The sequence below is a fragment of the Malus sylvestris genome, chromosome 10 (assembly GCF_916048215.2).
Source record: "Malus sylvestris chromosome 10, drMalSylv7.2, whole genome shotgun sequence".
In the NCBI taxonomy this organism is placed as follows: domain Eukaryota; kingdom Viridiplantae; phylum Streptophyta; class Magnoliopsida; order Rosales; family Rosaceae; genus Malus; species Malus sylvestris.
In genome coordinates, this window is record NC_062269.1 from 7881394 (window position 1) to 7905209 (window position 23816).

The 23816-nt window shown below is 35.4% G+C and overlaps 2 protein-coding genes and 2 long non-coding RNA genes across 6 annotated transcripts; 2 read left to right on the forward strand and 2 right to left on the reverse strand.

Moving 5' to 3' along the window:
* On the reverse strand, window positions 1-3588 carry LOC126584948 (uncharacterized). 2 transcript variants are annotated; one of them, XR_007610203.1, is made up of 3 exons: window positions 2929-3574; window positions 2556-2666; window positions 1-182 (listed from the first exon to the last, which is right to left on the reverse strand). It is a non-coding gene; the product is annotated as an uncharacterized LOC126584948 (long non-coding RNA). The 2 variants fall into 2 exon arrangements; XR_007610202.1 differs by lacking the exon at window positions 1-182 and having other exon boundaries at window positions 2474-2666; window positions 2929-3588.
* Window positions 3589-4983: 1395 nt separating this feature from the next.
* LOC126584942 (polyprenol reductase 2-like) lies at window positions 4984-8810 on the forward strand. Of its 2 annotated transcripts, none has more exons than XR_007610200.1 (7): window positions 4984-5578; window positions 6261-6610; window positions 7041-7275; window positions 7603-7701; window positions 7822-7893; window positions 8014-8203; window positions 8459-8810. XR_007610200.1 is itself a non-coding variant. In XM_050249313.1 (7 exons), the coding sequence occupies exons 1-6, from the start codon at window positions 5423-5425 to the stop codon at window positions 8116-8118; spliced, it is 1017 nt and encodes a 338-aa protein (XP_050105270.1). In that variant the 5' UTR covers window positions 4987-5422; the 3' UTR covers window positions 8119-8151; window positions 8459-8810. The 2 variants fall into 2 exon arrangements, 1 of the variants encoding a protein (XP_050105270.1); XM_050249313.1 differs by having other exon boundaries at window positions 4987-5578; window positions 8014-8151.
* LOC126584944 (NADP-dependent D-sorbitol-6-phosphate dehydrogenase) lies at window positions 8260-11987 on the reverse strand. Its single transcript, XM_050249323.1, has 6 exons — window positions 11753-11987; window positions 9841-9935; window positions 9458-9575; window positions 9195-9327; window positions 8862-9081; window positions 8260-8740 (listed from the first exon to the last, which is right to left on the reverse strand). The coding sequence occupies exons 1-6, from the start codon at window positions 11886-11888 to the stop codon at window positions 8510-8512; spliced, it is 933 nt and encodes a 310-aa protein (XP_050105280.1). The 5' UTR covers window positions 11889-11987; the 3' UTR covers window positions 8260-8509.
* On the forward strand, window positions 9942-10680 carry LOC126584947 (uncharacterized). The gene is made up of 2 exons (XR_007610201.1): window positions 9942-10117; window positions 10201-10680. It is a non-coding gene; the product is annotated as an uncharacterized LOC126584947 (long non-coding RNA).
* Window positions 11988-23816: the final 11829 nt, after the last annotated feature.

Sequence of the window (23816 nt, forward strand, 5' to 3'; positions counted from 1 at the left end):
TTTGGACACTTTTGACTTGGTTGAGGGATGATTGCCTGCTGCTCGCTCGTAGGAATCCCGATGTGCCTCAAGGGTATTCTTGTCCTTTTTATCCAAAGATCCACATGCCACATTGTGATTATTTTTGGCTCCACAGACTCCTTCGGTCTTCACGAAGTGACAACTTCTCTTGAGCTCATCACCTTGTGGCACCGAGATCAACACAATCAATGAAATGATATGATGTGCTCATGAAATGAAGATTCAACAACTAGTCAGGTTTTCCAGTCAAATAGTTAAAGAAGAACCTAACATGAATCCAAATGCTTAGTCTAAGAAAGATATGAAACTTTGAAGATTAGACTAAGAACTTAATGCAAAACCATGAATACAATGCAACCTTAATATGCAGTGATTGGGTATTTGTGCATGAGAGGTTTTGTGGCTAGAGTTTTGGTTTGGAAGCTTAAGAGGTAGCTCTAGGCTAAATACACTATTTTCTTGAAAATGTGAAAATCCTAACCAAGGAACAAATGAAACCTTGTAATGGAAGAGATGGATGTTCAGACAAGGGGAACAAGGAGACATGTCATGAGTCAAAAAGGTCTTCCCAGATCAAGGGTGAGAGATTCACACACGAGAAAATGTGTCAGATGACCCATGTGGGTTGTCTTATTTTGTGTGCCTAGATAACTAGAAAACAAACAAAAATTCTGATTAGACAACTACATTAGACATAAGGATTCTAGAAAAAATAAGCTTAACATGCATATGCAAATGCATGATTCAAACCTTTTGTAGTGAAGATGGTTGGTGCCTTGACGATTTAATTCTAGCAAAAATCCTAGATCAGCATTGTACCCTAATTCTAAACTATGAGCATGTCTAGTACTAGATACAAGATTTGACAAGGGAAGCCAAACAATAAAACTAGTATTTAACAAATTGGACGATTCATAACAATTCTAAACTTAGAAACTTGAAAACCCCTCTAAAACTTAGAGATTCAACACACAAAGTGATGAAATTTAAAGATTTAATCTCACAGACAAATTCAGAAGAAACCCATAAAAAAAAATTAAAGCATACTAACAAGAACAGATCAGAAACAAAATTGAAAACCCTCAAAAACCCATCAGGGAAATTGAAAAACATCAAAAACCTATCAGAGTTTTTGCAGGCTTATTATGAAGCAAAGGGTTTTAAGTGGAAGGCTCTAAGAACAAGCCAATATCGAACCTTCACCTAATAAAAAGACAAAGAACACGGTTTTGGAAATAGGTGGAACACAGTTGTTCTGCTTTGATTGGATTTGGAAATGAGGAACCCACGGGCCTAAACAATGTTGTCCCACTTACGAACTTTTTAATTTTTTTTTATCAGGACCAAGACGACTTCGTTTTGGCCTAAATTTTTCAAAAAAGATTAAACATGCGCGTAGCTCCGCTGTGCAAAACTAGAGCAAACCCAGATTGTAGGTTTCCGACGAGACTAGATGGACGGAACTAGCACTTGATTTCCGACGAGGAGAGTGGCGGACGCCCCTCTTTGTTCCTTTGTAGCTTCGCCACTGATCGTGCAAGATTTGGACGTAAAGTCGTCCTTGTGTGTTTCTTAGACAGACAAATTGTTCATATCCAAGATTTTTTTTTCTTAGATAGACATAAAAGGGATGTAAAAAAAAATAAATTTAAGGGGTAAGTTGTGTTAAACTAAAATTCAAGGTTGTTGTAGCCCTTTTTTTGTTGGAAGGCTTAATTGGGCTTGTTGAGTGTCAGGCCATGGTCAACGGTGAACGAAGTCTGTGTCCCCCATTTTTGAATTAGCGAGATCAAGGCCATTCAAATGAGAAGCGAATACTAGGGTACTTCTTCTTTGTGTTTTTCTTTGCAGGTACTAAATGCATGGTTTGGTGGTTTGTGGCTTAATGCTGAATAAAGAAGGTAATTCGTAACAGTGGAGTTTGGTGGGAGGCAGGAAGTGTGGGACTTAACGACCCATAAATTTAGCAAATGAGAATGCATGAGTCTTCCTTGACCTTCATTGTGTTTGGGTTTAAGAGAGGATTTCCATTGGTTTGGTGATGGATGAGTTTCTATTATGGTGGTTGAGGTTTCAAATAGTAGAAAGAAGGCAAGCATGAGGCTTGGTTTGTGACTAGTTGAAAAACAAAGAACAAACAAACTATGTAATTAGGGGTTTTATTAACGAAAAAATAGAGAAATAAGAATGTTGGGACAGCTACAAACTGACGGTTACTTTGTGACTAACTTGTTTTCAAGTGAATAACAAGCATCCTATTTATAATAAACTAAAACCTAATCTCTAAACGAAAACCTAATTCTAACAGGTTGGACCTAAAACTCAAACAATAAAATAACCTTATATTAATATTTTCCAACACCCCGTCGTCAAACTCATGTCAGTACATGACATGAATTTGTTAACATGATGAGGATGCAAACTTAGTTAAGCAAATTGGCAGGCAGACAAGTTTATTTCAAATATATGGTAGCGGGATCTGGATTCATATGACATATAGATTCAGGAAGGCAGATTTTGTTAGGCGCACATACCTTAATGCAGATTCAAGCAGGCAGATTCATTCGAACAGGCAGATGGTGGGCCTAAGAAACTAAACATGTAAATGGCCTCGGTCACTAACAAACGAGATTTCCAAATCTAAACTGCAGCAGCAAACAAACAGACGATCCAACTTATTACCATGTAAACGACATCTCTGGCAATATCACTCTAACGGTCATCTGTCCAAACACTTGAGTTATCGTTGTTGGGGTGGGCAACAAACTCTTTTCCAATAGCTAAGGTACCTTGAATATACCTTAGAACTCTTTTGACAATTCATACTTAATTCTCTTATTAGATAGATCTTCACCAAACATGTTTCACCATTTCTCTTTCTGGCATATTCAAATTCATGGTGAATACCTTGAAGTTTCACAGCCATGACCAATGAGCCACCCTCGTACTCCTGCTTCAAGACATTCCATGCTTCCTTTGTTGTCTCCTGATTTGCAATCCTAAGAAAATTTTAATCGGACACAACACCTTGGAATCAACCTCAGTGTTTTTGCATCTTTTGCAATGAGATCTTGAATCACGATATGTTATTCTCAGTGTCTTCATCAGTCTCCTCTGGAGCTTGATTCCTTCCTCTGCAAATTTCCACGGAGTGAGGGATTTGAAAGTAGTCTTCATCCTAATGCATCAGAAGTCATAATTGACTCTAGTGAAGATCGGAGCCTTGAAGCTCAACTCCAAATCCTGCCATTTTGTTCTTCGATTCACCTAAGTTCTTTGTTGAAAACCAAAAGAACTCAAATCAAACCAAGCTCCGAGGCCATGTTAGTGTTTGAGAGCATTTGATTGCTGCTTTACAGAGTTTCACAAATCAAATCAAAGAAGAAGAAAGTTGTTGAGAACAAAGGAGAAGCAAAATGGAGTATGTTGCTCCTTAGATTTCCATCTGTATTTGGTTACATCACACACTCAATGAGAGAGAGGGAATATAGCCGTTGGTGCCTCACACTTGTAGTGTGACTATGATCATGTGCATGACACACACACACTTACTTATATCAAAGTGATTTTGACAACTGGGACAATAAACACCCTTCAAATGTTTTAATCTTAGTAAACTATTTCGGAAAATTTGGAAAAATAATCAAAATTTGAATCCCATAGACAATTATATTCATCTTTAAAGTTTATAATAAATATAACCAAAAGTAAATTCATCTTTAAAGTTTATAATAAATATAACCAAAAGTAAAATGATTGCAATGTGGAAGAATGATGAGTTTAATATGAATAGATCGATCAAGGATCGTTGAAAGTTGGATGTGTGGATGATAATTGCAAGTGGCGACTTCGTATCAACTTTCGATTTATTCATTTTGAACTGATAATTTTAAAGGTATATTAGTACTTTTATATTAACTTTTCGTTATAATTATTATAAACTTAAAAAGATGGCTACAATTCTATATGAGTCCAAATTTTGGTTATTTTTATGAATTTCCCGACTATTGCATAAGCCTATTCTACTTGAATTTCAAAACCAGAACAACAAGAACTCCATTGCTGCAGTGATGGAATCTGCAACAATGCTCATGCTTCAATAATTTACATATATATATATATATATATATATATGTGTGTGTGTGTGTGTATACAGGTCCTCTAAGGGAAAGGATCTCCATTTTTCAAAAAAAATGGGAATCCCTTCTGACCATTAAATTTGGTTTTAATGAAATTCTGTGGTTGAGATTAAATCACAGGTCACATAATCTCAACTACAGAATTCCATTAAAGCTAAATCTAACGGTTTATATATATATATATAACATCAATGTGAAATTGGAACCTACAAGGAGGATGAACACCGTCAAGGACAAGAAGCTATAACAACTTATCTTTCTCACCAGTCTTGCTAAAGCTAAGATTACTAAAAAGCAAAGCAGAAAGCCAAAAGTCCACTGATAAGAATCAATCACAAACGTCACTTAAAACTGAAACATCCAACTAGCAATTTCTGAACAGGGAATTTTGGAATTTGGTATATTTCTTAAGTGTTAAGTTTAAAAGCGTCATTATGCTATATGAATCTGCCGGAGAATAAAGGTGATGATCATTGATCAGGCAATGCACCGAGACTTCACTTGCCAAATTGTTAACGTTTACATGCGTACGAAAACGGAATAAGATTCTCTCCTCTTTTCTTCTCTCTTATTTGAACGGTTACCATTAAGTTACATCAACCTCTTGTTTTAAATTTTTTGTATAGAGAAGACAACAAATAAGGAAGTGTAGGAGGAAGGGAGGTATGTAGATGCTAATATGTGGGGAGACAATCCTAACCCTACCAAAATTACCCCAATTAACGGCGCTACGATGGATACATACATACATACATACATACATACATACGTACATACATACATGAATCAATGATCGGCACAGCAGCCAGCGGGAATCGGTTGAAGGCAATTAAAGCAAGCAGCGGAGGTGTAAATGGGGCTCAAAATGAGCTCAAATGGGGGGCATAATAGTCTGTCTACTCGTCTAAGACATGCCGACAGGTTATAGGTTTGGTTTGAATCCTAACCGTTGAATGTCATCCCACGGCTGCAGCAGTCCCCGTGTGCCTCCGGCATTCCCCTGTTGTTGTTGTATGCCAAAACCTCACGGCACGCCTGGTATCCCATAAGTATCTGCTCTGCCCACTCCCCCGTCATTGCATTCATTTCTACAATAAATTGTCTCCAGATTTCCTGTGTCTTCTTGTTTCTCCTTTTGCATTTGCATGCGCCTTTTATCTGCAAAAATGGCGCAGAGACCCAACTGAGGAAGTGCTTAAATTTCACAGTTTCTAGCCTTTCCCAATTCGTTAAGCTCTTTTCTGATCTGGGTATTCGCTCAAATGGAGGTTGGTGTTGTTGGGTTGCTTAGAACAGCATGGATTGCTGCGACTCTGCCTATACTCATAGCCGCTCTGCCTTTTTCTTGGCTGAGCTCGTTTCGTGGGGCTGTACTGGGGTTTGCCAAGAGAGGGAAGACCATGCAGTCGTCCTCCCAGGTAACGGATTTGAGTTTTTGGCGCGAATTTGATGGGTCTATTTTGGTTTATGGTCTGTTTGGTTGGTGAGAAAGATGAAGAAAATGGGAAACAAGGGTTTATCTGTTCAATTGTCACGGGTTTTTGAGAATGCAAATTTTTTAGTTTATTTTTTGTGGACCTCGTGCAAGAGTTAATGCTCTTAACCAACCAAGTTACAAGTCGTTATGAATTCCTCTATATAGTTCTGTTTGTTGAGAGTTGTCCTACGACAATGTTTGTTATGAGCTTATATGGTCTTGAGTTACTTTCTATATAGCTAATTGATTTTACAGTAGAATCCCAATTTCATCATAGTATCAGAGCGGGTTATCATCGTGTGAAGCCAAACGGTCATATGGACTCCACATCACTCAGTTGTTGTCCATGTGTAGGCTTGAAAATTCGCCATACGTGTGGGCGTGTTGAGAGTTGTTCCACATTGGTGTGGGATTATTCCACATTGGTGAGGAACAAAGTTTTCTATGTGCTTATAATACCCCATATAGCCAATTAGGACAAGGTTTTCTATATACTTATATGGTCTTGGCTACTCTCCATATAGCCAATTGATTTCATCACTGTTCACCACATGATCAGTTTTTTATTTTTTATTTTTCCATTTTAGTAAATCTGAAATTTGTTTTCTTTTCTCAAATTGTAGAAGTTCACAGTTCCTCAAAAGTTCTTCTGCCATTTCTATTTGGTAGCCGTAGCATGGACAACCGTATTGCTCGTTGCAACTTTGATGTATGCGTATAAAGCGGTGCCATTGGTTTCAGATTCGTTGCTTCATCCTTCACTCCCCAACCCCTACACTGGAGGTTCACATATCTTTTCATGGCACAAGTCTCATTTGATTCCTATCAGTTATAAATACAGCGTTTGGCATTCGGTCCTTCTGCTTGTATTGATGGAGGTTCAAGTCTTGAGACGCCTCTTTGAGACAATATATGTGTTCAACTATAGCTCCTCCGCTCGGATGCACATTTTCGGATATCTGACTGGCCTCTTGTAAGTTATTTCAGAATGCATATATATACATTTATATGGAGCATGCATCTTATTATCGATATTGCTTTGTTCTTTAACTAGGCTTAAGCCTTGGTGTAGCATAAGAAAGCTGGTTGCAATTCATAGTCTTCTATAACTGCAAATACAGTTTCCAATAGGTTAAGCCTAGTTAAAACGTCTATGACTTTGTTCTTTCTTCCAAGATATGCGCTCTTCTAAATAATCGATATTGCTTCAGTAATGCAAAGCTTACTACCTAGACCCATATATTTAGTGGAAGTCATAACCGACTAACCTTCTGTGCTATGGAATGAGAAATGTTAACCCTGACTATTATATGTAACTGTCAGTTTCCCCATGTATTTTGACGTTTTCTTCATCAAACGTAATAGAAGCTGTTTTACTGATTACGGTTCTTTTTTTACATTAGCTTCTACACAGCAGCACCGCTGTCACTTTGCTGCAATAATATTGCGGACATTTATAAATTTTCGATAAATGGAGTGGCTGAGTTCATTGTCAAAGGAAAGAGTAGCATGCGAGAAGTGGAATTTGATTGGTTGCAACTCGTGAATTCTCTTTTGAAGCTTGGTTGGCTCCAGTGGATTGGTGCAGCTATATTTTTTTGGGGTTGGATCCATCAGCGCCAATGTCATGCAATTCTTGTATGTCTCAGTGTCACACACACACACACACACACATCTCCTTCCTCCCCCCCCCCTCCCCTCCCTAACAAAAGAAACCTCTGCTTGATCCTGAATCTTTTGATCGTCACAAAAAAAAAAAAAAAAGCATGCATTTTACGTGGTTTAAAGCAATATATAAAACAAAATGGAATGGTGATATCGGTGAGATGCCGCCAAGAAATTCATTGATAGTTACTGTTTCATTTCATACCGCTGAATTAAGGGAATGTTAATATTGTGTTTCTTATCTTGATCTTCCTTGATTTTACTTTTATACTGATCCTGACATGTGAAATCTTATAACAGGGCTCGTTGCGAGAAAACAGTGAACAAAATGATGAATATGTGATTCCTCACGGTGACTGGTTTGAAATTGTTTCATCTCCACACTATCTGGCTGAGATAGTAAGTCTCACGATTCCCTTGACTGCCTGCTTAAAGAGAATTCTATTGTGACGAATAAACTCCAAACTCTTTCCGAGTCTTTGATTTATATGTTGAATTGCTATTTTTATGACGATGAAGGTTATATATGCTGGCCTTGTGGTCGCTAGTGGAGGAACAGATCTCACAATCTGGTTACTTTTTGGATTTGTGGTATGATTTCTGATGTGCTGAAAATATACGTACACATAAAGAGTGCACATAGACTGATGTCTTGGAAAGTAAACTTGTTTCTCCTCCGTGTGCTTTACTCTCTTATTTGGTGTCTTTCAGGTGACAAACTTGGTATTGGCAGCAGCAGAAACACATAGGTGGTACCTCCGGAAATTTGAAAGTTATCCCAGGAAACGACGCGCCATCATTCCATTTGTATACTGAGCACAAACTACAAAAGCTACTCGACTGGCAAAGGTAATTGAGTGTAAAGCTATTCGACTCCGCAGGATTCAATTCAAATGAACAAGTAAGCAACAAATAATTTGTGCAAATATGTAATTTGTTACACCAAACTATACATGATTTTCTTTAATAACTCATTTATTAAGTACCAAAAAAAATACAAGGGCCGTTTATTATATTTTCCTTTGCAAGGCCTAATGCAAAGGGCGAATAATGAAGTTTTCAAACTAGCAGATAGATGAGCTTCGGAAAATTATATGAAGCTCAGTTTATTGTAAGTAAGATTCACGATAGTTTCCATTTCGCTTCCGTTGAACAGCCTTGGAAGAAGTTGCGGAGGCAGCAAGTCGAAGGTTTTTGAATGGCACGCTTATGCATACACGTCTAAGCCCCAAGTCTTGGAAGGTAGACTGGTACGATACTTCCTGTCGATACTGTAGATGAGCTGCATGTCTTCATCGCTCAGCTGGAATTCAAGAACCTCCAAATTCTCTTTCAATCGCTGAATTTTCGATGATTTTGGAATCACTGCTGTTTTCCTCTGAATTCCCCACCTCAGACAGATTTGTGCCACGCTCTTTCCGTATTTCTTAGCCACATCCTGTAAATGAAACGCTTGAGTGAGCATACGTTTGTGAATCATTAGTATGGTTGTATTTTTACTAGCGCTACGATCTAGTTGTATTCCATATGGTGTGTGTGCTAAAAGAGAGAAGACTTACATTGAGAACTGGATCGTCCAAAGGTGAAACAGAACCAAACATATCCTTGTTGGCAGCAGCACCTCCGAGAGGGGTGTGAGCTGTGGGAAGAACGCCGTGTTTCATACAGAATTTGACGAGAGAGTCGCGCTGGAAATAGGGGTGGGTTTCAAATTGGCTCACAGCAGGCTTTATTTTGGAGTAAGCCAAGCAATCTCTAGTTAGAAAGAGGTCATAGTTGCTGCAAAACGGAAGCCGATGATTATTTGGTTTAGTGACATTCACTGGTCAATTCTAGATAATTGAGTTTGGATACAGAGATGAAAGTCTAGCATAAATGCTTATGGGATGTACCTGAGACCAATGCTGCGAACTAAGCCCAAAGAGACGGTCTTTTCCATGCCCTCCCAGGTTTGTTGAAGGGAAATTGTCACATCGATGTCCAACACCTTATCCTCGCCCAAAAGACTGGCAGTTTTACCAATTGCTGTGACCATACAGCAAAGCAAAATAAATACCAATTCATTGTAAATTAACTATTTATAATTATGTAACGTTACAGCGTTGAGTGACACAATAATCTAACCAGAGAGAGAGAGAGAGAGAGAGAGAGGTACCATTGTGCTTTGTGGGCATTGGGTAGTGAACCAGGTAGAGATCCAGATAATCTATCTGAAGCTTCTCGAGGCTGTTCTTACAGGCTTCCACAACATGCCCATGGTCTGAATTCCAAATCTGCAATATAAGAACAACAAAATTATATTTTAGTCTCTTTGGAAAATGTGAGATAAACTCTAATACTTTGTTGTTTGCGTTGCAATCTTGATATATTTTTGTTCATTCATGAGTAAGAGTATTAGATTTGACTCTTATAAATGATGACTTAATACTTGGTCATCACCGGTCCGTTTTGTGGCGTAGCCTAAATTTGTCACACCAATTTTATTTTATAAAAGTAGCAAAATTAAAAAATAAAAAAGGGTAAATAAATTAAACCGACCTTGGTGGTAATGAAAAGTTCTTCCCTCTTAACAAGTCCAGTCTTAAATGCTTCTGCAAGTGCTTCTCCAACGTCTGCTTCACTCTTGTAATGAGCTGCGATATCAAAATAATTTACCATTATTAAGCATACAACAGTAACTAATCTGAAATTAAATTTACAACATGAAGACCAAAATGTCTATGGTTTTTATTCTAAAAATCAACTTTGCAAGTAGTTAATTGTTCCTGATAATTAAGACACTCTTCTTCTGACCACTCTCTCGCGTTTATTATTAGTATTATTATTATTTTATTTCCCAAGGTGAGAAGCAAATTAAGCAACCATGGGGTGGGAACTTGGATTATTCCTCATCCCAAGGTAAGAAGCAAACAAGGGACTGGATTATGGTTATTCCTTTTCCCAAGGTGAGACGCAAACTTGGGATTGGTCCAAAAACATAGGGAACCAAGGTATGCCACTCATTTGTCTTGTCCACCAGAACACAACAGTACCTTAGCCTAGTTCGTCATGTTGTGCTCTCGGATGTATAAATTTTCAGAGTTTCGAGAACATAGTCGAATACAATAAGTGAAATAATTTAAGAAAATTATTATTAACACTTTAATAATATTTTTTGGTATTATAAATTTTTTATAATTAGAAAAAAATACATATATGATGAGTGTAGAATGAAATTTTTTTAGTGATAATAACAATTTCCTAATTTAATTAGTAGCGATTTTTTTCTAAATTTTTAACTAATTGTATTATTACAGATAGCGTACTAATTGTGTTCTCGACACATTAAAAATTTTCTTTAGTGAAGGTGCACTTAATCGCGTCCTAAAAGACAAACTGCCATTTTTGGAAAAAACCATAATACCCTTTTCGGCCTAAACTAAAAGAAGTAAAAGATTAATCACTTATTTATACAACTCATAGTAACCAAACCTGTGTTATTGTTTGATTGTTTTGTTTATAAAAATTCATATGTTTGCATAAGTCAAGTTCATTTCTAACATGGTCAATATAAATAATTTTCTTTTTAACTACGCTAAATGAAAACAATTTTTCCTCCTCAATTAAAGAATACCACTTAAAAACTTTCTCTTCATCGACCTCGTTTAAAAGCACAAGATGTTTATTGATATAAAGTATTGAAAATATTTTATGACCTCAAACGAATTATCATAATTTTTCAACCAAATAATATTGAGAAAAAGAAAATCAAAATCTCAAATGCATGGATGCAGTAACATAAGCATACAGTGGCTAGCGACATATAGTAATATTTTTCTCAGAATATATAAATACACATATATTAATTAATTTTACTAAACTATAAAAGTAACAAACGGGGTTCCCATGGTTTTGACTCCTTTACAAACTACATCCATTTTTTTATTTGATAGTTACATGTGACCAAAAATAGTTACGTTAACATTGCAGCACCGCTGCTTTATGGCGTGTACACTCTTTTCTTGTTTCTGAAAAATCTTCTGTGCATGATGCATGTGATTTCCTTTACCAAATTGCTAATGGAAAAAACCAGTTAAACCCTTTAGTACTTCAGCTAGGTAAAGTGAAATCCCTTGAAAGGTTGGGTCGTTTTTTCTGACAATGACCTCAATCCGTAGCCGTGTACGTAGACATAAAACGATGGTTCTATAATATGACAGCTATGAGTAAGAATATTGATTAATACTAGCAAGGGAGCATTATTGTTCAATAGTCAAAGTCTAATATTTGATTATCCCTTCTTTAATATCGATTGTGTTAAAAAAAGATAAATACGGAACGAAGTAAGCGAAAAATAAAACAAGGATTAACAAACACATCCCCTTTCTTTGCGGTTGAATATAAAGCAGAATAATATGTAGACATGCATGAATAATGTAAAAAACGAGGAGGTGAGGGATGGAGGGTATACCAGCACAGTCAAAATGGCGATAGCCAATCTTAATAGCATTTAAGATGACCTCTTTAAGCTCGTCCTTCTCCAGACGCCAAAGGCCGAGACCGATGACCGGCATCTCGTAGCCACTGCTCAGGGTGACGGTGGACATGTTTTCTCACTCTCCAAACTCTCTCAGCGACTGCTGCAGCCTGTTTCTGTTTTTCTCTCGTCTGGCTTTGTGTATGAGTTTGAAGTATGCTACTAGGTTGGTGCCGCTCATGCCTTTATATAGCTGCATGGGCGTGAGATAAGGAATATATTTGGAACGAAAAAGAAAAGTAAAAAGCTTTATGGCTCTTGGAGGCTCCACATAATAATGGAATGAACGTGATGTGCCATATAATTTTGTCCGGTGACGTTGCAGTATCTGATAGGGTCTGTCTGATAACAAAATTTATTTAATTAGAATTTTGAGAAATTTTAATAATATCGCTTGTAATAAGAAGATATTTAATTAGAATAACCTAAAATAGTAATATTACTTCTAATAATAGAAAAACTATTGAATTAGGTTTTTATTTATTTTTATTTATACAAATCTAGTGATATTCAAGTAGAATTCAAGAGAACATTTCATAAAAATCTGAATATATTCAATTAGAATTTTAAACAAAATTTTAAAAATCCACGTGCATGATCGATTAGGATTTGTTTTAAGGGATTTTAAAAAGAGAGCTTATTAAAAGTCTATAGATTTCTTGGTACATTTAATTAGGATTTTAAAAACTAAGTTTGTAAAAGCGCACAAAAATATGAATGCATTCAATTAGTATTTTTAAAGATTCTAATTACAACTTCAAAGGATTCTGAGTTAGGATTTCAACAGAGTATATAAAACTCTTACAAAATTGGAGTGTATTCAATTAAGGAGTTTTTAAAGGTTCAGCCGCATTCAAAAGGATTTGATTTCAAAGAATTTTAAAAGGGATGTGTTATCCGCACACCTTCTTAATTTGCAGCCGTCGAATTGAATGAATTAAAATAAAAAATCAAATGACAGAAATTAACAAGGTGTGGTGTGAAAAGTAAAAAGGGGATGTATGGATAGCACACCCCTTTTAAAAAGTGAGGGTTTAAGTGGATTTGGAGGTATTTGATATAATATTTTTAAGTATTCCACAAATCGAGCCCTCCCTCTAAGATTTCGAGGGAATTCACTCCAAATTCATGCTCATTTGGGAAGTGCTTTTAATTGACTGAAAGCGCTTTGAAAAAAATGTTTTTGAAATCAATCTTAGTAAAAATGCAAGTTAATCCGAAAAAGGCACTTAAAGGCTTCATGCAAGAAGTACATAATTGATGCTTCTTGCAAGGACTTCAAGTGCTTTTGGAACCCAAACCATTTTCTCTAAAAGTGGTTTCGATTATACACAAGCATTTCCCAAACGAGCCTTAAAACTCTAAGCTCGTTCTCTTGATCACTTGATGAACAATGATTCATGATCATTCACAATTGAATTTGATATCTGAGTTGAGAATAAAATTAAAAGCATGTGTACAAAACTCCACCCTTCATGACCAAGAAAACATTTATGTTAAAGCTCCATCAAACTTTATAGGTTGTAATCCTTCAAAATCTGTACTGAATACACCCATTCGTTTTTGTTTGTTTAATTAAAATCAATAAAAAGGATACAAAAAGAGAATGCGAAATAACAATTTGATAGTTAATCCTATTTCGAAATTGCTTTTAAATTTTTGTTTAGGTTATTCTTTTTTTTTTTGTTGCCAGTCATTTTTGGGTACCCGTCATTCCACACATTAATTATTTCGTTTGGCCCTCACCCATCACTCTCATTACCTCCCTTTCTTTCCCCATTGTTTTTTTCTCGGTACATTAATATTTTCTCTCTCTATCTTTTCCTTCATTTGTCTAAAGGCGTTCATCTTTTACCTCAGCAGAAAATAAGATGGTTAAGGCAAAAAGATAGATAAGGTAAGTGAGCAATGCTAATCTCAATTTGTAAGAAGACTGACTCTTTAGGTAAAGTTCTTTTATGAAGCAACTCTTTAAATCTTATTAGTCTTGTATTTATCTCTCATCATATATAAGTTGTATGATTAGAGACATAACACATAGTCGTATATAACCGGCTACAAAAAATTAAAATTCTGCCTCGGTATATATGAATATCATAATTATGTATATACTCTTTATACTGTGACAGATATATATAATGCATTGAAAGACATAACACATATTTGCAATCATGCGCACAAACGATTTTATGCTGTGTAGAGTCATGTAAGTTGTACGTATTTAACTGACTCAAACGATTATAACTGACTGTAGGAAAAGAAACGCCTCAATGCCGCCCCTCCATATCAACACCACACCCATCGATGGACTGATTCATACAGTGCCACACAGAGACATGAGACAAGACAAAGGGTTTCAACCTATGGTTCTTTCTGACCACACAAATACTAATCCCTAAACCATAAAAGTCAAGTACACTTGAGCCACCCCTTCAAAAATTGTCCATACCTCTCTCCCGCTAGCTAGCAGGATTGCAGACGTGAGGGGATTGGAGTATACAGGTGTCAGGTGAAAATCCAGCTGATCATGATCATCCTCTTGTTGCTTGTTTGGCCTTCGTCCTAGTTGCATGCACCATTAGTCACAATATATATATAGTAATTAGTCTGAAAAAACACTCCAAAAATGCTGGCTAAGATGCCCAACTTTTGACAACCTTCTATCGTTTATCCTTTCCTCTCTGATTTATTTTGATTAGCATCTTGTCCTCTTTCAACTAACCATTAGGCCATTTGTACGTGGCGTGCTCTTACTGGTCTAGGATTTGACCTAGTAGGGCCATCGTTATACCATCAACCAATCAGCTGGCATGGGGGGTCTTTGTTTTTCCGATGGGCAGGGCATGTGCACTGGGCAGTGGTCAATTGATAGAAGAGGCTGTACGTAACAACGAAACTAGTTACGTGCATGAATGATGGAAAGGCAAGAAAATCTAAACGTAAGAAGAAAAAAGCTGTACTGTTTCATTGGTCTGAAAGCCTCGACTATTAAGAAGCGACAATATCTACCGGTGATATTTTATCAACATCTTTTGAGGTTTATATTTATTCAGCTGGAAGCCACAAGTTTTCAAGAATATACTAAACATTATTCTCATTCGTATTAGGATGGTCAGTGGAAACTTTTAACACGACTCGAGGTCGACAGGAAGCTAGCTAGCCGATGGATTAGGGTTAATTGATAGTTATTTACCATGAACACGAACACGATATGAACCGCCAAAATGAATACGTACATACGTAATGAACCGCTAACACGAATGATATTCAAGCGAGATTAGCGTCAAACACAAGTAACATAATTTTGACAAATCCACTATCTAGTCTTATTTGGAGAAAATTATTATTTCCATTTCTTAATATATTGTATGAGCAAATCATTGAATAATTATAGGTCTACTTTTTATATTTGTGACTCTAACACGAACGTGAACAAGTTGTGTTGGTTTGGAAAATCTTACACGTAACAAGGCGGGTGAGTGTTTTTGTATGAATATATCCTACCACATATTTGGGAGCAGCCTCTCCATAAATGAGGGTAAGGCTAGCCGACATTCACCTCTCCCAGACCCTGCGTAAAGCGGGAGCCTTGTGCACTGGGTACGGCGACCAGATATCCTACCACATATTGATGGACTAACAGTTCGTACCACATGAGATGGCATCATACTTTTGACTGATAAGTCAAATCATATGCCAAATCAGAATTGGTGACTCCAAAAGATAAATTGTTGAAAGTTCGAGCTCGAATCGGGAGTTCTGAAACTTCACTTGCTTTCCACTACAAAACCTCTTGTAATTAGTTGGGTGAGTGCATTTAAAAGTGGAGCATGCTAACAATGGATTGCTAAGCATGGTGACTGAGAGAAATGCTCGCATTTGTGGCTGTCATGTAGGATATCCAGGTGCTTGTGTCTTTCTAATATTTCATTTTCCCCATTTTCTCTATACAATATGTAGTTGAATATCAAAGTGCACAACGAACAAAACTAACAAATAATAAGAATATTATTAAAAGAACGAGAATGCCGAAACGGCTACAAAACCCTAAGAAACTACATTGTGGCTAACTTGATTCTCAAACTAAATTACAAGCTCTATTTATAGAGCAATAAACCTAAGAAACCCTAATGCGTAAATGCCAAAATACCCTACTACAAAATCAAATCAAATCTCTAATTAATTTCCTAAATAAACCTAATAAATTCCAACATCCCCTGTCAAACTCATGGCGGTACACGACATGGGTTTGCCAAAGTGATGTGGATGCAAGCTCCGTTATACTATCTTTCGATGCCAATTCCAATACGAAATTCCATCGGTGCAAGTGCAAGATCCCAAATTCCAGTGCCAGTGCCAATGCCAATGCAAGATTCCAATGCCAGTGCCAGTGCAAAATTTCCATGCCAGTGCAAAATTTCCATGCTAGTACAAATTCCAACTTCCAAACAAACAAACAAAAAATCCAATTTACTTTGTCCACAACGTCACTCGAGTGATCACCAGTCCAAGCACTCGAGTGATGATTGATCCAACAGAACTCTTGTGTACGCAACAAATGACCCAACAAAACAATCCTCATCCCAGGTCAACGAATTTACTTTTCCTCTTTTTTTTTTTTTTTTTTTTACTTTTTTTTCCTTTGCTTTTCTTTTCTTTTCTTTTTACCTGGGGTCTTCTCCTGATCACGTAAAACAATGTAGCAATCAATTCCATTGCACATTGCAGAACGAGTTGGTGCGGATACGATTGCGGACGGGTGTAGAAAACAGATAGGGTGCTGATGAGACGGTGCGGTGTTGATGAAGGTGGTGACTAAGAATTTGCAGAACAGGAAAATACCAACTAACAATCTAAAACGAACGACGAGCAAGACAAACAAATTGATATGAGTCAAGGGCAAATTAAATCCCGAAAGATCAAACCTGCTATGATACCAAGTTGAATATCAGAGTGCGCAACGAACAAGACTAACAAATAATAAGAATATTATTAAAAGAACGAGAATGCCGAAATGGCTACAAAACCCTAAGAGACTACATTATAGCTAACTTGATTCTCAAACTAAATTACAAGCTCTATTTATGGAGCAATAAACCTAAGAAACCCTAATGCATAAATGCCAAAAATACCCTACTACAAAATCAAATCAAATCTCTAATTAATTTCCTAAATAAACCTAATAAATTCCAATAGTTTGTGTTGAATATATCATTCCAGCTCAGCAATAGTTAGTTAGGTTGTTATCAAATTAGTTAGTTAAATAGCTTAGGCTGCAAGCTAGTCATGAGGTCTATATAAATTGTATTCTCAGAGTTGTAAAAATCAATTCAGTATCAATGTAACCAATTACTGTCTCTCTCTCTTATTCCCTTTTCTCTCTTCTTCTTCGGTACATTCTCTTTCTGCAACTCTTCATTTCTGTTAACATGGTATCATTGTGCTACACTCACAAACCAGCTGGTCCTGGGTTCGAGACTGGCAGAAGAGAGAGAGACAGTAATTGGTTACATTGATACTGAATTGATTTTTACAACTCTGAGAATACAATTTATATAGACCTCATGACTAGCTTGCAGCCTAAGCTATTTAACTAACTAATTTGATAACAACCTAACTAACTATTGCTGAGCTGGAATGATATATTCAACATCCCCAGTCTTATTGCTTCACGAACATGCTCCTCAGTCAGCTGCTCCTCTCTCGATGCAGTTTCTGATAAGCGGGGGTGACATTCAGTTCGACAATATTGTATGTACCTCTTCAGCCAGTTCTCTTCTTTAGAAACTACTCTACCGTCACCCAGTGCTGCACCAGCAGACGCATGAACCTTTATGATATGACTCGCTATAGTCTTATCCTAACTGTACATTTTGATATCTTTAACAATGAAGATCAAGTCAAGTCTCGAAAGAATTGTCTTACTAAATCGCTGGAATTGGAAAGGCTTGTAGGGACAGGAGGTCCTGAGAATTGTTGATTGTATTTTCCTAAGGCCGATTGCAGGGATTTTATGTTGTCTAAAAGGTTGTCTGTTATTGGGTTTTCTGTGATATTGTATCTTGTGCTCCTTCAAGGCCGATTGCCGGAGTATAAAGCTTGTTTCCTCCACAAGGCCGATAGCCGGAGTGAAAAGTTCTGTCTCAGATATTGTGTGTTACTCCTTAAAGGCCGATAGCCGGAGTAACGTTCTTGAAAAGTTTTGTTTGTTGTTATTGTGTGCAACTCCATTAAGGCCGATTGCCGGAGTGCAGTTCTTGTTCCCTTTCTTCATTGAAGGCCGATTGCCGAAGAGGGTTGTGGTTCTTGATTTTTGTGATTGTACACCAAGAAGGATTTCATTATTCTGCATTTCTCAAGCACTCGTACAATCTCAAACTGGACATCCCAGTTGAGATTGAGGGGGGATGTTGAATATATCATTCCAGCTCAGCAATAGTTAGTTAGGTTGTTATCAAATTAGTTAGTTAAATAGCTTAGGCTGCAAGCTAGTCATGAGGTCTATATAAATTGTATTCTCAGAGTTGTAAAAATCAATTCAGTATCAATGTAACCAATTACTGTCTCTCTCTCTTATTCCCTTTTCTCTCTTCTTCTTCGGTACATTCTCTTTCTGCAACTCTTCATTTCTGTTAACAGTTTGAAGGATGTTTTAAAGAGGGCGTGTCACGAGTTATCCTGGAGAGAGGATACAGCAGGTCCGGGGCCAAGCTATTAAACTTGAGATAACTTTCAAAAATATTTGCAACAGACCGCAAGGTTACGAGCTTGTATCTATGTACCTGAGATTCCGTATTGAATCTTTTGAAAAATGGAGGTTTTGGATTTGAATTGCCCCATGACATTGTTGCAGTAAAAAAGAAAAAATGGGCACCCAATTCTTGTTGATTCTCTATGAAATTATAGAAACAACAGAACATGAAAAAACAATTCTGAGCCATTTATAAACTATCGCCAATCATCCACACGTAGGCCTGGCAATTCCTGACACGACCCGATAACCCGACACGACACGACACGAAATTAACAGGTGTTCGGGTCGACACGATAACGAAACGGGTCGTTATCGGGTAACCCGATAAGCACCTGTTAAGATAACGGGTTTGTTCGGGTATACACGTGGGTAACACGATACACGATAAGCAGAATATTAATTTAATAATTTATAATCCTAAAAAAATACTATAATAATTATATATATATATTAATTTAACAATTTTATACCCCTAAAAACTATAATAATTATATATATATATATATTAAATTAACTATAATAATTATAATAATTATATATACTATAATAATTATACCCAAAATATTAACTATAATAATTATATATATATATATATATTAAATTTTATACCCCTAAAAACTATAATAATTATACATACAAAATAAATAGATTTAAATCTACTTAATAAATAAATGTATATATACACACACACACACCATTGAACTTTATGGGATACGAATTATACGAAACTAATTTCAACGATCCAACCGTCAAACATGTTTGTATATACTTCGAGATCGCATACGCCAAAAATTGCAAAAAACAAACATTCAGAGAGCAAGTAACGGGACAAAACTTTTTTACGGTTATAAACGAAAATCACGATTTAACGGTCATTTTAACTCCGATTTTGATGATTTTTTACAACCACACTCCTTGACCCTATATGAATACAATGATTGAATTCGATCTTCAATTTAAAATATTTACACTAGTGGATACCACAAAATCTTATGTTATACTTAATAAAAGTATGAATAAACTCTTAAGTATTAGTGAATCTATTGTTTTGATGGGATGCTCATTCTACAAAACTAGTTTCAATGATCCAACCGTCAAACATGTTTGTATACACTTCGAGATCGCATATGCCAAAAATTGAAAAAAAACAAACATTCAGAGATCAAGTAATGGGACAAAAGTTTTCAACGGTTATAAACGAAAAACCACGATTTAACGGTTATTTTAACTCCGATTTTGATGATTTTTTACAACTACACTCTTTGACCCTATATGAATACAAGTAATGAATTCGATCTTCAATTTAAAATATTTACACTAGTGGATACCACAAAATCTTATGTTATACTTAATAAAAGTATGAATAAACTATTAAGTATTAGTGAATCTATTGTTTTGATGGGATACTCATTCTACGAAACTAGTTTCAAAGATCCAACCGTCAAACATATTTGTATATACTTCGAGATCGCATACGTCAAAAATTACAAAAAACAAACATTCAGAGATAAATTAACGGGACAAAACTTTTCGACGGTTATAAAAAGAAAAATCACGATTTAACGGTCATTTTAACTCTGATTTTGATGATTTTTTGCAGCTACACTCCTTGACCTTATATGAATACAATGATTGAATTCGATCTTCAATTTAAAATATTTACACTAGTGGATACCACAAAATCTTATATTATACTTAATAAAATTATGAATAAACTATTAAGTATTAGTGAATCTATTGTTTTGATGGGATACTCATTCTACGAAACTAGTTTCAATGATCCAACCGTCAAACATGTTTATATATACTTCGAGATCGAATACGCCAAAAATTGCAAAAAACAAACATTCAAAGAGCACGTAAAGGGACAAAACTTTTCGACGGTTATAAACGAAAAATCACTATTTAACGGTTAATTTAACTCCGATTTTGATGATTTTTTACAACTACACTCCTTGACCTTATATGAATACAATGATTGAATTCGATCTTCAATTTAAAATATTTACACTAGTGGATACCACAAAATCTTATGTTATACTTAGTAAAAGTATGAATAAACTCTTAAGTATTAGTGAATCTATTGTTTTGATGGGATACTCATTCTACGAAACTAGTTTCAAAGATCTAACCGTCAAACATGTTTGTATATACTTCGAGATTGCATACGTCAAAAATTACAAAAAACAAATATTCAGAGATCAATTAACGGGACAAAACTTTTCGACGGTTATAAAAAGAAAAATCACGATTTAACGGTCATTTTAACTCTGATTTTGATGATTTTTTGCAGCTACACTCCTTGACCTTATATGAATACAATGATTGAATTCGATCTTCAATTTAAAATATTTACACTAGTGGAAACCACAAAATCTTATATTATACTTAATAAAAGTATGAATAAACTATTACGTATTAGTGAATCTATTATTTTGATGGGATACTCATTCTATGAAACTAGTTTCAAAGATCCAACCGTCAAACATGTTTGTATATACTTCAAGATCGCATACGTCAAAAATTACAAGAAACAAACATTCAGAGATCAAGTAACGGGACAAAACTTTTCGACGGTTATAAACGAAAAATCACGATTTAACGGTCATTTGAACTCCGATTTTGATGTTTTTTTACAACCACACTCCTTGACCCTATATGAATACAATGATTGAATTCGATCTTCAATTTAAAATATTTACACTAGTGGATACCACAAAATCTTATACTATACTTAATAAAAGTATGAATAAACTATTAAGTATTAGTGAATCTATTGTTTTGATGGGATACTCATTCTACGAAACTAGTTTCAATGATCCAACCGTCAAACATGTTTATATATATTTCGAGATTGCATACGCCAAAAATTGCAAAAAACAAACATTCAGAGATCAAATAACGGGACAAAACTTTTCGACGGTTATAAACGAAAAATCACGATTTAACGGTCATTTTAACTCCGATTTTGATGATTTTTTACAACTACACTCCTTGACCCTATATGAATACAATGATTGAATTCGATCTTCAATTTAAAATATTTACACTAGTGGATACCACAAAATCTTATGTTATACTTAATAAAAGTATGAATAAACTCTTAAGTATTAATGAATCTATTGTTTTGATGGGATACTCATTCTACGAAACTAGTTTCAATGATCCAACCGTCAAACATGTTTGTATATACTTCGAGATCGCATACGCCAAAAATTGCAAAAAACAAACATTCAAAGAGCACGTAAAGGGACAAAACTTTTCGACGGTTATAAACGAAAAATCACGATTTAACGGTTAATTTAACTCCGATTTTGATGATTTTTTACAACTACACTCCTTGACCTTATATGAATACAATGATTGAATTTGATCTTCAATTTAAAATATTTACACTAGTGGATACCACAAAATCTTATGTTTATACTTAATAAAAGTATGGTATAGTACTATTGTTTTATTTTTTTTCATAATTATTTTGGTAAACTTCTCATAATTTGAATGATTTTTAATGTTTGGTTTTTCTATGCTTAGTTTATGCAGAAGATAGTTATGACGTGGAAAACCTTACTGAAAACATCATCAACATAACTCTTGAAGGCAATAGATCAAGCCAAAGTTCCAATGCAATTTCATGATGATCGATGTAAATCGAGGATTTTGTAAATTGAGGTTTAAACTTTTGAGAAAGATTTTACAACATTGAAAACAAAAACTGTTTCATTTTGCATATCCTTGCACATTTAAATTTGTAATAGATTAGTAGTGTATGTATTATTTTTTTATTAGGCTCTTATTTTCGAGTGTAGATATAGTACTTAAACGACAAATGTGTTTTAATGTTTTGAAGTAATATTTATGTGGCAATGTGTGGTATGTGCAAATTTAAGAAAAAAAATATATTTTTCTTAACGGGTCATAACGGGTCATAACGGGTCATAACGGGTCGGGTCACTTTACCCGTTGGGTAAAGTGACACGACCTGTTAAGGACCCGTTAAGATAATGGGTGTGACACGACACGACCCGTTAAGATAACAGGTGTTACACGAAAACGACACGAACACGACTGACACGACCCGTTTGCCAGGCCTATCCACACGTAACCCATATTTACATAAAGCTGCACCAAACATACTTGTGACGAAAGCAAACAAATAAAAATAAAATACCCAATATATTAAAGATCCTAGAACCCGATGGTGTGATGTCATGCTTTTAAGTTTAATTTTGTGGGTTTCATATTGTTGTTAGTAAGGATGATGGTTGTTTAAGTTGTGCGATTTTGTTTTTTTTAAGAAAATTCGACAGTGAAGTCAAAAAATAAATTACACTTAGTCTGAATGGACTTAAATTTTATCCCTCATATAACAACAAAAAGACAAGAAAATATACATAAAAAGAGATGGACATAAATCTTACCCTTCTAAATAAAAAATACACAATAAAACGAGCGGAACATAAACATGACCCCTCTAATGCCAAACCTAAAAGGTCTAAACCTATAAAACAAGTTGAAAAACACCAAAGGGTTAGGAATAAAACAAGAAAGTGAAACAAACCTGTATGCTGAGATGCACATTTATTTGAGAAGCGGAAGCCAGACAAATCTACATAGGCCTCATTTAATATTTTTTTCCAACAAAAATTGTTTTTTTTAGTTAAGCGGTTAAAAAATTGATAAAAATAAATATCCTGCTCCTTTTAAAATCAATTGCCTCTAGACAACAACTTTTAAAAGTAGATTATATGTTGCTTTTAAAAGTCGCTTTAATAAAAAGCGAAGTTGATCTTTAGCGTATGTTTCCAATTCCTGTAATTCTCTCATTAGTTTTTAAAAATGACATATTTATCCTTCGACACACATCTTATCTCTTGGAGAATAAAGTTACCGTCACCACCTATCACTAGAAACACTAACCTTACACCACCGTCGTAGTTACCCACCACTATTGTTGCCAGCAAGAATATAATAAAGAATAAATAAGAAACATAATTGTAAAAGATAAATGATGAAATCTTTATCTATAGAGGTATGTGCATGTCGCCCTAGGACGCTTATAGTTTATGGGATTTTCTACAGCAGCATCATCATCGGACAGGTTCCTACCATTGTATGAGCTTCGTGATCCTTCAACCAATCATAAAGCAATGGTGGTTATTGCCTAGCTTTTGTTGTTGCTCACGGTAGACATCATTGGTTGGTGAAATATGATTCTTCACTTAATGAAAGCATCAACTATTT

Bases quoted from the DNA above. Each gene is read 5' to 3' on its own strand.
- LOC126584942 (XM_050249313.1), top strand. From the start codon at position 5,423: ATGGAGGTTGGTGTTGTTGGGTTGCTTAGAACAGCATGGATTGCTGCG. The intron at 7,276-7,602 runs GTATGTCTCAGT...ATCTTATAACAG, and splicing joins GCCAATGTCATGCAATTCTT to GGCTCGTTGCGAGAAAACAG. The intron at 7,702-7,821 runs GTAAGTCTCACG...ATGACGATGAAG, and splicing joins CACACTATCTGGCTGAGATA to GTTATATATGCTGGCCTTGT.
- LOC126584944 (XM_050249323.1), bottom strand. From the start codon at position 11,888: ATGTCCACCGTCACCCTGAGCAGTGGCTACGAGATGCCGGTCATCGGT. The intron at 9,576-9,840 runs GTCGGTTTAATT...CTTATATTGCAG, and splicing joins AACTTTTCATTACCACCAAG to ATTTGGAATTCAGACCATGG. The intron at 8,741-8,861 runs GTAAGTCTTCTC...TTTCATTTACAG, and splicing joins TGGACGATCCAGTTCTCAAT to GATGTGGCTAAGAAATACGG.